Below are 16,009 nucleotides of genomic sequence, written 5' to 3' on the forward strand. Positions count from 1 at the left end.
CATAGAGAATGCTATAAGCATAGTCTCTTTGTGATAGCAACAAGTAAGAGGAATAACGCTATCTCGTATTTCCATATTCCGTGGATCAATTTCTGTTGTTACCACATATCCTCCTCGTACTTGGTGCCTACAATAAGCGCATTATTAATATACAAGTTATAACGAGGTACGACGTTAGTGGTAAGTTGCGGAACGTTAGCGGTATACGAAAATGGATGTTGAAGGAAGATTGAGGGAAGGAATGTAAGAGAAATAGAGATAGAGATGGAAAGAGAACGAGATGCAAAAGAGTGAATTTCGTTTAGGAACCAAGGAGAAATTCGTTGCGAAAGGGAGAAACTTCATTTGGAAATCTAACGCATAATACATCAAACATCGAAAGAAAGAAAAAAAAAAGAGATGAAAAGAGAGAATTACGTTTTATAGTAAGAAAATGAAACTAAAATTCTTATACCTTTCAGGTATCCATCAAAGAGTTTTTCATACCATCAAAAAACCATTAAGTGATAATTTTGAAACATATTAAAAATATTCAAGATGAAAAAGAGATTTTCTAAAATAGAATTTTAGACGAGATGCTGAAAAACGTAAATGTGGTATACTCTTTTACATAAAGTAAACAATAGTATATATTTTATTTTTATTCATATTCTTATTCTTATATAAATTTGTATAAAAAATAATATTCGATAATCGTAGGAAAATATTATTTTTAAACAATTCGTTGAGAATTTAATTTATTCATTTAAAAGAAAGAAAGGAATGTGAGATAGTAAAAAAGATATTTTAGAGTTACACTGAATAGAAAAATTTTATTAAATTTTTTTTTCTTTTTTGTAAACAATTTATGAATTACTTCTTTCTATGATATCATAAGTTGTCGGAAATAATTACGTAGCATCGAAAATATAAAAATTAAAGAAAATAAAAATACGTGGCTAATGGAATGACTACCTCATTTCTCCAACGGAACGATATAATACACCGCAAAACAAAAATAGAAAATGGGAGAGTCCGGTACGCAAATTAAAACTTTTCCCATGAATACTAACACTGTGATGCTACTACGTAACAAAAATCGTCGATGAAATTACGCTTTTAGAATCTTTTGTTCTTATTATCTTACATTTCTTAATAGATTTCAATCACCGAATACCGCATGAAATGCAAAATTAAAAAAATATTTCTATAGGAATAAATGAATGAAAATATAACTAACTTTTAATAATATTCAGTATTATGTGGTAAATGTTCGAGGCTTTTGATTAAAATATTTTAATTTATATATTTATTAAAAATAAAATTAATACACATTATTATTATTATCGTAATTATTTATATTATGACGTATACGTCGGTGGGTTTTCAGTTTAATATGGAAACATTATTTTCTCGGTCAAATTATTTTTATTTTTATTTTTTTAATCTTCAAAAATTTAAGCAAAAAATAAACTCTCAATTTCATTTACAGAAATTATTTACTTAATTTTATTTAATACTTGAAAAGAACCAAATATTTTCTAAGCACGCGATAAGAACAAACTTTGTATTTTCTCAAAATTTTATTATCGAGTTAAATTCCTTCCGTTTTCCTTTCGATGGACAATGACTTCGAATTAATGACGTACACATACAGATGCAAAGACCTAAACGCTGACATTAAATCTAATAAAGCGTACCTTACCTAACCTCTCTTCATTCCTCTATAATCCTAGCGATCAAACGGGTTCGTACTATGATGGACTCTAAAATTTTATTACGTTCACGTTTGGCGTTAATTAAACGTTATTTATGAGGTTATACGTAGTTGTATTTAACGTACTCAAAATTTCATTGGTCAAAGGTAAAGCAAGCACACAAACATACACATACACACATTAAACCAACTTAAAATTCTTCAACAAGAACCGTGACCAATTTCGGTTAAAACGATATATATATAATAATTATAATCATTATTAATAATTTATAAAATCCCTAGAGATAATTACCAATAATTCGAAGAGAGAAAGAAGAAGAAAAAATAACAATCTACAAATATTTAATTAATGTCCAGAGGATGATCGGTCGAATGATTACAAATTTACAATCTATATATATATAGATAGATGAAATATAGATGAAAATGATTATTATTTATACATGAGTATTCCAGTATCGGTTTCAGATATGTCGTAAAACCATATAAAAATGAAATTTTAAAACTACGAATAAATATTCAAAACCAACTAAATAAATATTATTACTTTTTCTTTTTACTCTCTGTCGTTGTCAGTAAAAAAAAAAAAGCTTATTTTTTTTGTTAAATATCGTTGAGTCAACAAATAGTTCAAATAACAGCATTAAAACTTTATGATCGGTTTGGGTATCGTGAAAAAAGTTTTCACATCAAGTCAGATCATTTCTTCTTACGTTCAAAGAAACTACTCTGTCACAACAGTGCTATCGAGTAATCAGAAAACCTCTAACATATGAATAATTAGGTAAACATCGTCCCCTCTCTTTGTGTTCACCACACGGTATGCCAGTAGTGGTCTAACCGCAAATTAAAATTTCATTTGACACTAACGAAGGTGCCATCAAACAACATGGCATACACATATTAGACATAATATAGACATATAGATTAGAATAGATCCGTCATCGTTGTTTATTGATATTATTATTAATTGGCATTAGGAACTCAGAAGTTCATTGCCACAAATACCAAATCCCGCCAGTGTTCTTGACCCCTACACATTCGTGGTCTTCGTAGTCAATTTCTTTAAGATCCCGAAATAATATTGTCCTACCATCTAAGTCTCGGTCTACCCAGTGGTCTTTTTTTGTTCGGTATACCGACCAGTATTTTATGCATCGTTGATATAACGACATTTCGTAAATACAAAAAAAGAATGGGAAAGAATATAGCATAGAAACACTTTGTCGGACCGATCATGAAACTAGTGAAAGAAGTCAATTTCTGATCAGACTACTTGACTTATCGATCGAAATGCCTTTGTCTATATCGTTACAAGCCAAATTACTGCTGTTACGTTCGACGTATATACTAACCTATATAAGCGTACGAAGCATACTACAAATCTCTCGGATTAGAGAACAGATTTATGAGAATAACGATTATGGGTTACGCTTACAATTTCCATGAATATATCACCTGCTTAAAGAGATCTTCGAAGGATACAAACACTTTCTTAATCCTTGAATATGATATCGTAATGTAGATAAACTTCTAAATATCTTAAGAAATAAGTAAGAAATGGAACACAATCGACTTATTTGTATCATTAAGTAACAAAAATGAAATCAAACAGTACTGAAACCTTTAAGAACTAGTTCTCACGAATTTATTCATTTATATAACGTAAGAAATAGAATGCAGTTTCGTAATATTTTACAACCATAAGAAGATCATCATTTGTATTAAAGTATGAAAGAAAGTATGACTGTGAACAAAAAAAAAAAAAAAAATGATAGAAAAATCCATATAATTTTCGTCGCATAAATCAAATAATTGTTATTAGCTAATAAAGAAAGTTTACGTCGTTCCAAGGTTATGATATCATTTATCTCTATTTATTAAAACTGTACAAACTTTCTTAATTATCTGATATTATAATGCATGGTATATACTCCTTTACTAATAAATAAATGAGTCGTCGTTCTTGTTGTCGTCAATCCTCATTGCAAACGAACGTACATTTTATTTTTCTCGGTAACAAGTGTCCTTTGCTAACGATCGATCATGTCGTACAAGATAAGCATGAGTACCGTTTTGAAAAAACAAAAAAAAAGAAAATAAAGGAGAGAAAAAAGGAAAAGAAATAGGAAGAAAAAGTGAAATAGAAAATCACGGTGACATTCGAGACCAGTTTAATGATGTCCAAGAAAATCTCGACTCGTTCGTTCTATGAAAGGGACACTCTCTACCTATTTATAGATGAGTCCACACGTATACACACGTGGGTACACATGTTTCGCGAGAAAAGAGCGATAAATTATCGATGAAAGATATTAACGAGGATAAAAAGATAATTGCACGTTAAAAGCAATCCATTCGAAAAGCATTCGAGCAAACGAATCTTTTTCCAATCTTCGTAATTTCTTTCATACATATCTCTAATTACAGCAAGTTTTTCATTAATAGTATTAATTAATATGTAAATAGGACGATCTACCTTTTTTCGCTGATAACGCCAAAAATTTTTTCTTCATTTTAATCTTAAACCTAGGGGTTATCTGAAATCCATCGATGTTTGTATTGTTTGTTCATTAAAATGATAAAAAAAGAAAAAAACAGATAGGAATAGATGAATGAAAAAGACGAAAGAGAGAGAGAGAAAGAGAACAGTAGAGAGAAATCAAAAGTTGAATAAAAGTTGAAATTACTAGTAACTACGATTGAGATTATTCAACGAGATCGCATGCATCAGAAATCGGGATGAGAATTTGTTGGATGTGAATCTCTGCGGTGTTTGCGTATATATATATGAGTACATATTGTATGTATATATATATATATATGAGGAAGAGAGAGAGAAGAGAAAGAGGGAATGGCTTATTCGCAACTGAAGAGCTTGTACATATCACCAAGACAATTATCCTGTCGACAGAACGCAGATAGAAACCGCACCCTGGTCGTAGCTTGAAGCTTTAGATACGATTTTGTATTAATAAACATATATGAACTTGATGCACACCTAAGTTCTAGGTGGTTCTGTATTGTAAAGTCAAATCGGTATATGTATCGATTTTAAGGTATTAACATCAACTAAAAGGTTCTCTCTCTCTCTCTCTCTTATTTTATATATAAACCTCTATTCATCTCCCTTTGCTTCCATGTTGCAACTAATAATACAATCTATTGTTCTTATTATTTCAATATCATTAAAATAATCAAGATAATTAATATTTCAAAGAATCGCACGAACAATTATTTTAAAATAATAACTTTATTAAAATAAAGTTATTATGAACATTTTGTTAGTATTAAAAATAAAAGCAATTGTTTGTCTCTAAAAATCAGGAAAGTATTTTTCTCGAGTGTTTCCAATTCTTGACAAGAAATTGAACAAAAAGTGATTCAGGAGAATGTATGTATGATTGATGAAACAAGTAGTATAAGTCAAGTATTGATCTTACAGTCTAATCAAAGTTGTGCTTGCTATTGACTCATACTACTGCTTTCATATCTTATCACAGAGAACACTTACAATTTTAGTTAAGTTTTTTTTTATTTTGTCAAAATAATTATGACCTTTCGACCTATGTTTATTAAGACTTTTTTTTACAAAGTATGATACGTTCTCTATATATGTTATATAGATAATGAACGGTTTTATTTAAACACCCTGTTTGTGTATCTTCCTTCAACGAAAATGAATTTATTAAGTGACATAGAAGAGGGAAATTGCGCGCGCATGTTATTAACTTGAACCTTGAGGCGAAACCTGAAACTCGATACGAGGTAGACGAAATGATTACCCTCCCCTTCGAGTCCTTCATAGAATCCTTTTTCAAGTAGAGTGATTATTACCTGTTATTATATCGAATTTCCAAGATTATAATTATACCCTTGATAAGACATTACAACTAAGAAGATATTGACAGGGAAAACAAAGAGAGATGGAACGTCAGGAAGCGTACTGACAATTGAACAAACGAAGGTAGAAAATGAGAGATAAGAGGAATAATTATGTTTAAAGTATTCTTAATGCAATTTTAAAATGCTACAACGTTCGGTTCAATGATTGGACCACGATGAAGCTCCGAAACACTTTCCAAAACTAAAATTGCACTCAAAAAAAGGTCATGCTGACTGTTTGGTGGTCCGCAACCGGTGAAATCCAACATAGTTTTCTGAATTCCGGGGTTAAACCATTACAACGTAGAAGTATTGCCAACAAATCGACCAAATGTACCAAAAACTGCAACGTATGTGCCCGTCATTAGTGAATAGGAAGGGCTCAATTCTTCTCCATGACAACGCCAGACAGCACGCTTTTCAATGATGACACGACAGAAGTTGCGTAACTCTCGAGCATCCACACCATACTCACAGAACTTTTAGCATACTGACTACCACTTTTTCAAGCATCTCGATAAATTCCTAGGCGAGAAATACTTCAAAAACCAAGAAGATGCAAAAAAACGTCTTCAGAAATGTTATCGCTCTTAAAACTCTAGAATTTTATGTTACCAGCATACATAAACTTGTTTCTAGGTTGGTATAAATATATTGATGCAAATGGTTGTTATTTTGATAAGTAAAGCTTTGTTTGAAACGAGTTAAATCTGTAACTGTTAGTAAACAACCATTATTTTGCAAAAACCTAATTTTTAGTGATTTGGAAAATTATAAACATTGTGATTTTATTCTATTTCATTTTGTCAAGTTATATCTTTAAAAAAATATATATTATAAAATATTGATTTAATGTAATTCTAAACTATTAAATAAATTATAACAACACACAAAAAATAATACTACAATTACAATAGAATACATAAAATAATGATACACTCAAAAATAGAAAAAGTAAGATTATGTCGTATGTAAATTGAAATAATTGAATTGAAATACGACGCCATCTATTGAATACTTAAACAACTTGGAGACCTAGATAACCTCAAAATAATAAATCCTTAAATTAGTAATAAAAAATAATAATATTGAAATCAATTTTTAGAAACTATAGTTATGCATTGTGACAAAACTTTTATTCTTCAAACAAAAACGTATCTTTTAATCGATCAACGAGAACTATTCAAACAACGATTGACTCGTATTGTTTCCAAACAATATACTTTACTGACTAATGGATTGAATAAAATCGTCTTTTTCGTATTGAATTTGTACAAGCGAAAGATAACATTTCTTATTGCAAAATTCTTCTTTTCACTGACTCGTGAAATTTCGTAATCTATCAATGTCGATTAAACGGAAGAGAAAGGAATAGGGAAAGATGAAATTGGAAATGAAAAAAGAAATAAATACAAAAAAAAAAAAAAAAGAAAAAAAAAATAAAAGACAAAGAGAGAAAGAAAAGAAAAAAATTCCTAGCAAGCTTCATCCTCTTATGGGTGACAGACGCGAACTACACGAGGAAAGAAAATAAGAAAAAAAGAAGCAAAAAAAAAAATAAACGAAACAAAATGAAAAGCTCGACGAAATTCTCGATTCTCCGGAGAACCAGAGAAGGTGAAATACGTCGTTGATAGTCGATAGGATTATGTCGAGAAAACGAATTCTCTTTGCTCGATTGAAACGATAGCGTTTTCTCGTTGATCGTTAGAACGAAGTCCATCTCGTTCTCGATAATTCTCGAATAAAGTGCTGTTGGTAACCGGATGGTAGTAGAAAAGTGAACAGGATCTTGTACCTTACGTAGATACGACGGAATAATTGAATAAGAAATTCCCTGCGGTCGCGTGGCTAAGGTAAGATCGAACACACCACTCAGGGAAAAACATCTCGAAGCTCGACCAATATTGGAAATGTAAAATTAAACGGATTTAAAGAACGTATAGAGAGAGAGAGAGATATATAATATATATTTCGATCGATACTATAGTAGATAACTAGTAACTCTTATAGTTATATTTATCTCTTAAAACTTCCATTCATCCTAATTATCAGCTATTAGGAATGAAAAAAAAAAATAGACAGACGAAACATTGGAACTTAATTTCCATTGGGAATTAACTGAAAATTATGTTGAAAGACAATGTTAGGAAGATTGCGTGTCTAATTCGTTTCTTTTTTCGATCAAATTGGTTTTTTTTTTTTTTATTTGTTTAAATTCTTAAATAAATGCATCGTAGTTTTTATCTTTAAGTAGAATAGTTTGTTTTATCTCTAATGAATTAATTAGAAAATTGTTATTTCGTCATGTTTATTTATTAATTTCCGAGAAATAGATGATATCGTTAATATAATCATTTATCAAATGAACGTAACATCTATTTTTGATGCATACGTAATAATAATAATATTGCATTAACTTTGCTTATCATTTAATAACACCGAAGAAACTCATTAATATCTTACTAGGATAAGAGGATTATCTTTTATCAGAAGAAGATTTCAAAATGATACTTAACGATGGAAAATCTTTTTAAGACGGACATAAGTTAGTTCAATCAATTGTAGTTCATTACTGGCTGAGACAAGATATAAGATAAGTATCGAATATCGATTACGTTATCATACAAAGCTCGGCTAAGCTAACGTAAGATGTCTTCTTATAATCTAATTGCATTTGTCGGTATTAAAAATTCCATAATGTTAAAAATAATAATGCACTTTTAATCAGAACCCTTTATCCTTTGAAAATGACGTGTCTGCTTGTTTCTATAGTATAATAAAAATAATAAATAAAATAATTATTAAAGTTGTCAAATTAAAAAAGTCAAATTAATTGACATAGTATTATTTTGTACATTAAATAATCAAATTTTGAACGTTTCAAATTTTATTTTTTTTATTTTTTTAACCAATAATTAGATCTGTAAAATAGTCATTAATATAATAATTTTATTATTATACAAATAATTAACTGTAAACAACATACAATATGATGATATACAGTGAATGTAAAAAATATTCGTACACCGATCAATTTGAAATGAAATATTGTGTAATTGTACTTTATTAACTAATATTTTATAAACAATGAATTTTTACATATGCTTGAAAGTTTCTACAACAGATATAATGAAATAAAAAAAATAATTTTACATTATAATTATTTTTGTATAATTAGAAAATATATTGAAGGTTCAATAAAGTTACTTTTTATGTTTTTAATAATAACAAATTTGATATTTAAATTTTTCTATAAGATTTTGTGTAAAAGAAAAAAAAATATTCGATATCTAAGGTACCATAATTTTGTATGATAGATCGATTTATCGACTTTCCCATTCAAAACACATGATTTTCTTAGTTTCGAAAGTACTCATTCTAAAGAATAAATTCTGTAGAGAAGCAAGCAGTAAATCATAGAAAGAGAAAGAGAGAGAGGGGAATTACAACAAACGAATCTTCAAATAAGCCATTGTTTTCACCATCTCCTTGAGCAAAATAGAGTTTCTCTCTCTCTCACTCTGTTTCTTTAAGACTAAGACTCTGAGTTAGCTAGGAATTCTATCGATTCGAGCAAACTATTGAATTTTGGTCGAGAACCTTCGACTATCGAACCAAAAAGGAAGAATATAAGACGAAATTTATCAGTGAAATACGACGACTAAATTCATTCAATAAATCTTTTAACATTCTTTAATCTTAAAAATACAGATTTATGCGCGTATCATTTTTTTTTTACGTTAGAATAATAATAAAAAAAAGAACTTTGCATTGAATTCACCAAAAGAAAAAAAAAAGAAAAAAAAAGAGAAAACAAAGGATTTATGAAATCTCGAGAAAGAAAGTAGATGATTTAAATGTCGGACATATTTAACATCATTTTTCATAGTACGATTTATCTCATATTAGCTAAAAGCACTGTCAAGTGGCACCTCTCTCGCCTTTCTTACGTACTATGATACGCTCCTGAAACATTACCAACGCAAAAGGGACGAACATTTTTCCCTCGAAAAATCGGGTAATATATTCGGCCTTAAAAGTTCCACGAACGACATCTTCGTCGCCCTCTCTCTCTCTCTCTGCATCATCCAAAAATTTATTATAGTGTTCCGAGAGATAATGAAAAAAAAAAAGAAAAAAAAAAACATAAAAAATCCTATGTACCGCAAGATCGTCTCTTAAAACATGCACAGACACAGTGTTAAAAATGGTGTTAAATTATATAAGAATCTTCATCGAAACTTTCGATATCGAACATTCTTTAAAGGTTTAACCACTCATGCTGTAACCTAACGAAAAAAAAAATATTTAAATTAAATTTGTATCGATATAAAAATAATATTAATAATAATAATAATAAAGGATAGATTTGATCTAAAAAAAATTATAGGGGTGATAAAAAAGATTACAAAAGTGAACGAGAAAAACGATAGATTCAATTTGTAAAAAATATTGAAATATTGTGTTACTTAATAATTAGTATCGAAATGTTTATTAATTTATATTTAAAAAAATAACATTGTAGTATTTTTTTTATATTGAAAAAATCCAATATTTTAAATGTTAATTAAAATAAATTATATATTTATTATTATTAATAATTATATTAATTTAAAATAATATTAAATTAATATAAATATTAATAATAAATTTAGATACTAAATATTAAATACAAATTAAGTATAATTATATTATTTACAATTATATATTTTATAATTATTAAATATTAATAACAAATTTAGATATTAAATATTAAATATACTAAATATTATTTATTATTTTAATATAATTTTATTATAATTAAATATACTAAATATTAAATATAATATTAAAAATAATATCATTTAATATTTAGTATCTAAATGAATTATATATGTTACAAAGTGTTTTTAAAAAGTGTGCTAAACTTTTTAATATTTATATTGAAAACGTCCAATAATTTAAACATTAATAAGAATAAATTATATTACTTATTATTAATATTTATATTAATTCAAAAATATATTTAACATTTACTATTTAAATAAATTATCAGTTGCCAAGCGTTTTCTTAACTGTAAAACTTTGTAATATTTGATATCTAAATAAACAACATTGTGCTATTATTTATATAAAAGATTTTGACGTTACTTATTGACAAATCTCGAATAGTTTCTTACTATAATATTAAACTATAAAAGCGAGAAAATAAATAAAATAAGAAAAATATGAGAAATCCAAGAAAGTCGTGTCAAGAGGATAGACTGGTTCGACTTTAAGCTGATCTAGACTAAAAGCGGAACAAAGTTCGAAGAAGGAGATAAGGTCTCTCGACGAAGCAGCAACACAGCAGCAGAGGCAGCCGGATGCTGGGCTCTTTGGCTCTTCCTGTGGGATATTCCTCTCTTCCCTATCACGGATACATCGCGGTCATTCGAAATCATGTCAAAAGAATAAAAGACGAGAAAAATCTTATCTCAATCAAGAAATTAAATCTGATTTATTTGTTATTAATAGTTTTACACTAAATTTATCACGCGTTGTTAAAATAATCGTTTTTTATCAATTGTAAATTATATTTAATAAAATTTGTAAAAAAAAAAAAAAAGTAAATAATGCACTGGAAACTGCAACTGAAAAATATAAATTATTCATTTCTAAATAAAAATTATCTCTCAAATTTCATTTTATATTAAAAATATATGTTTTATGATAACAACAGTAATAAATAAAGTGTCGATAAGTTTAATATTAAATAACAAATATTACATATTTACATAATTGAACAAATTTCATCAATATATTATATAATATAATATAACGTTATAAAAATTCTAGAAAAATATTCTTTCGAAAAATTATAATTTATAATAGAATTAATAAAAATGAAATAGAAAAAGAAAAAAAATGATCTGAAACTTTTAATCTTCGTAATAAAAAAGGTGAGATAAAGAAAATACTCTCGAGAAGAAAAGTCATCTTCTTTCGAAGCTAACGCGAAGTGTTGCAAAGTCGATTTATCATCCTGCTACGTCCAGTGAACGTCTAAGCTCGACTGACTTTTTCTATGAAAAAGAATTTCGCTTATATAACACACACATACATATACACATATATAGAAGGAGCACATTCTTACATATATATGTACATGCATGCATATTTACAGTTAGTAGAAACACACAATCGAGATTCAAAGTGAAACTGTAAGCTTAAGGGGCCTTCTACACTGCAATTTAAAAAAATTTATTTTTTTTTTTTTATCATTTTTCGAATGTATATATATGTAGAAATATTGTGTTAAAATTTCAAAAAGATCCGATGTCTCTAACTACATTTTTGGTGCCTGAACGTAACTACTTCCTGAGCGTTCGGCGCGCACGGACGACTCTTATCTTGTTCAATCCCTTTCTCTTTCAATGTTTATTCAAGCAGTTTTTTTTATTGTAATCTGTATAATCCTTCGTATTGTCAGGTATATTTTTCGGGGGATCAGACATAGAGAAATATATAACTGTCTGAAGATGATGATATATAGATTATTAAATTATGATGATGTTAATGGGCTAATAATTTGAATAATACGTGGCCCATTGCTGAGCCCATTAATCGGCCGATAATAAATGCCGGTAATGGGCCGATAATAAATGCCGGTAATGGGCCGATAATAATTGCCGGTAATGGGCCGATAATAACTGCCGGTAATGGGCCGATAAAAAATGCCGGTAATGGGCCGATAATAACTGCCGGTAATGGGCCGATAATAAATGCCGGTAATGGGCCGATAATAACTGCCGGTAATGGGCCGATAATAATTGCCGGTAATGGGCCGATAATAATTGCCGGTAATGGGCCGATAATAACTGCCGGTAATGGGCCGATAATAACTGCCGGTAATGGGCCGATAATAAATGCCGGTAATGGGCCGATAATAAATGCCGGTAATGGGCCGATAATAAATGCCGGTAATGGGCCGATAATAAATGCCGGTAATGGGCCGATAATAACTGCCGGTAATGGGCCGATAATAAATGCCGGTAATGGGCCGATAATAAATGCCGGTAATGGGCCGATAATAAGTGCCGGTAATGGGCCGATAATAATTGCCGGTAATGGGCCGATAATAAATGCCGGTAATGGGCCGATAATAATTGCCGGTAATGGGCCGATAATAAATGCCGGTAATGGGCCGATAATAAATGCCGGTAATGGGCCGATAAAAAATGCCGGTAATGGGCCGATAATAACTGCCGGTAATGGGCCGATAATAAATGCCGGTAATGGGCCGATAATAACTGCCGGTAATGGGCCGATAATAATTGCCGGTAATGGGCCGATAATAATTGCCGGTAATGGGCCGATAATAAATGCCGGTAATGGGCCGATAATAAATGCCGGTAATGGGCCGATAATAACTGCCGGTAATGGGCCGATAATAAGTGCCGGTAATGGGCTGATAATAAATGTTATTAATGGGCCGATAATAAATGTTATTAATGGGCCGATAATAAATGTTATTAATGGGCCGATAATAAATGTTATTAATGGGCCGATAATAAATGTTATTAATGGGCCGATAATAAATTTTATTAATGGGCCGATAATAAATGCCATTAATGGGCCGATAATAAATGCCATTAATGGGCCGATAATAAATGCCATTAATGGGCCGATAATAAATGCCATTAATGGGCCGATAATAAATGCCATTAATGGGCCGATAATAAATGCCATTAATGGGCCGATAATAAATGCCATTAATGGGCCGATAATAAATTTTATTAATGGGCCGATAATAAATTTTAATCCTTAATCAATAGCAAGCTGTAACAAGATACAATGCTGACAACAGAACGTTTACTCATACATAGTTTATTCTAACATGATATTAAACATACCAACTTGGTGATATTAAAAAACAAAAGGGTTAGAAATAGTTTAAATAGTTTTGATTAAATTTGCTTAGGTTTCCATTCTTTTCTCTAAGCTATGAACAAAGAAACAAATAGACATGTATAATTCAAATAAATTAGATCAATTTATTGTAACAAATTGTAATCTTTAATGATTTTCAATTTAATTCAATTTGAAAATTGTAATGTATACAAAAATCAAGTTACTCCGTTTTTATTAGACATTTGATTATATTTTATTTCTTGTTTTTTGTTTTACATTATTATTTAAAAATATATTTAAAATTAAATATTAATATTAATAATATTTATAAATTTAAATTTAAATTATTAAATTATTAAAGAAAATTAATTTTAATTTATAAAATTGTACACAATATAAAAGTTGTCCTATGAATTGATAATTTTTATAAAATAAATATCACAAAGTTATGAAATCCGTACTGCGTTAAACCAATTTTGTATTATTTTTAAGGTTCGTTAAATGTCTGCATAACTTCGCTTAATTAAAGCTTATATAATAATTCGTAAACAAATAAAAAATGTAATAAATGTAAAATTTACTTTTTTTTAAAACGTCAAATGAAAAACACAAAATTCGTTATGTTTAATTAAAATCGCAGTGTAACACAACTAGACAAAATATTATAAATGGATATACATATACAAACATATTGTATAATAAGGATGCAGATTTAATTGTATCTATGTATATATATATATATATATATATATATATATATATATATATATATATATATATGTATAAGGGAAGGAGAAGCGGTATATTAAACAATAGATTATGGCGGAACAATACGTTCGTCTCGCACCGTAGATTCTCCAACCATCTACGTTCAATGTCGCAGCATACATTTGAAAATGTCAGGTGGGTTGACATGCCTATAGAACCAAGCGAATCGGTTGGTCCGATGACAGAGTTACGACCCATGAACTAAAACTTAAGCTGAAAATCGATACATCGACATATATACCTTACATTTACTCCCTTTACCATAAAAAAATAAAATACAGTTAACAATCATCACATAATAATCAAACACAATTTTCTTTTTCTTTTCTATATCAATAATAACAATCTAATATTAAAATTTTATTTCGATGCTCAAATATTCATCTTTTATATTTTTGTTATACTTTTATATAAATAAAAATATATTTTATATTTTAACATGAAAATAATAATTTACGTATCATTCGATAAATTTAAAAGTTTACGTATTTACGTTCTTACACATATTTCAAATTTTATTTCCACAAATGGAATTGTTACTTTAGATATAAAAAAAAAAAATGATATTAATGTTCCTTTAACTTGGTATAATTAAAACAATAATTTTTCTTACGACAAGATGAAAAATTGGGTTATAGAGAATTAAGTGTAGTACGGGGGTAGATCGATAAATAAGTAGTTGCCAATAATTGTACACTTTACACTAACTCCGTGTACACGTACACAATCTGAAAATGGAAGAGAAGAGAGAATTATCTGGTAATCCGTAGTGGGTTCTGATAAATCACTAAAGTTAGTAGAAGGTAATCGGAGGCATCGATTAAAAGAGCCATTAAAGAACCAACTTTGGATCTCTTATTTACCTGCGTGCATCGTCTTCAGAGACTCTTACTTTGTAATACCTCAGTAATATATATGCGCAAAGTTTAGAATTATTAGTATTCCCAAAGTAATTAGAAAGAAAAAAAATAGAAATAACTATTCTGATTACTCGTTCAATAAATATTTGCTTTGTCTCGAAATAACTCATTGAATATATACTTATATATAATTATTAATACATACATTGAATATATACTAATTTGACACTTAAACTCATATTATTATAAAATGTCTATCATATTTATTGTCTTTGCAAGAAAATGCAACCTGGATGATAATAATCCGTTAGACTCGCTTCGGTTAACGCAACTCGTCGAATAAGACTTCGGTGTGTTGTAAATAAAGAGAAAGAGAAAGAGAGAGTAAGAGAGAGAGAGAGAGAGAGTAAGTCGTTCGACCAAGAGAGTAATTGTTTATATTTGCATGTAATTATTACCGCAAGGCTGGGCAAGAGAGTAATGCTAATACCAAGCAGCAGCACTTTCTAGAGTGGATGCTGCTCGTTAGCATCGTTAGCAATGAAAAAAACAAGATAGAAAGGAGGGTAAAAATGTATCGTAGTAACCCGTGGAATTGGAGCAACGAATGACGCGCCGGATGCTGAGAAAAGATGCCGACTATCTCGCACTCTTTACTTTACAAATTTGTCGAATGTCGTGGTGAGATGATATATCCGATATATCCTATACATATCCTATATACCCGAAATTCTGCCAAATTGTATAACACTTCAAATATTTCCATATTTTCTACCTCAACTATCGAATTTTTGTGATTGTATCTAATCAAAAAATTTTTACATAAAAATAATACAGTTATATTGCATACATTCTAAACGATTATACGTTAATACTAAAAAAAAAATAATAAATTATATTTCTTCGTTAATCTAAAAAAATA

General features: G+C 29.0%; 1 protein-coding gene across 5 annotated transcripts in view; it reads right to left on the reverse strand.

The window, feature by feature from the left end:
• LOC107064762 (neurobeachin-like) overlaps nucleotides 1–16,009 on the reverse strand; it is a 136,812-nt gene that overhangs the window by 49,993 nt on the left and 70,810 nt on the right. The window contains exons 2-3 of one of the 5 annotated variants that reach the window (XR_016178292.1): nucleotides 14,841–14,955; nucleotides 14,219–14,440 (exon numbers count right to left, since the gene is read on the reverse strand). The exons of 3 other annotated variants lie outside the window; for them this stretch is intronic. Coding sequence is in view for 1 of the 2 variants with exons in the window: in XM_089177523.1 (XP_089033649.1) it covers nucleotides 14,429–14,440 (12 nt within the window). In the remaining variant the exon portion in view is untranslated. Of the gene's footprint in view, nucleotides 1–14,218; nucleotides 14,441–14,840; nucleotides 14,956–16,009 lie in introns of those variants that run through there. One more of the 5 variants, XM_089177523.1, reaches the window with a different exon arrangement.

The sequence above is a fragment of the Polistes dominula genome, unplaced genomic scaffold, assembly GCF_049000335.1.
Source record: "Polistes dominula isolate Pdom_NZ unplaced genomic scaffold, Pdom_raw_medaka contig_24, whole genome shotgun sequence".
NCBI classification, from domain to species: Eukaryota; Metazoa; Arthropoda; class Insecta; order Hymenoptera; family Vespidae; genus Polistes; species Polistes dominula.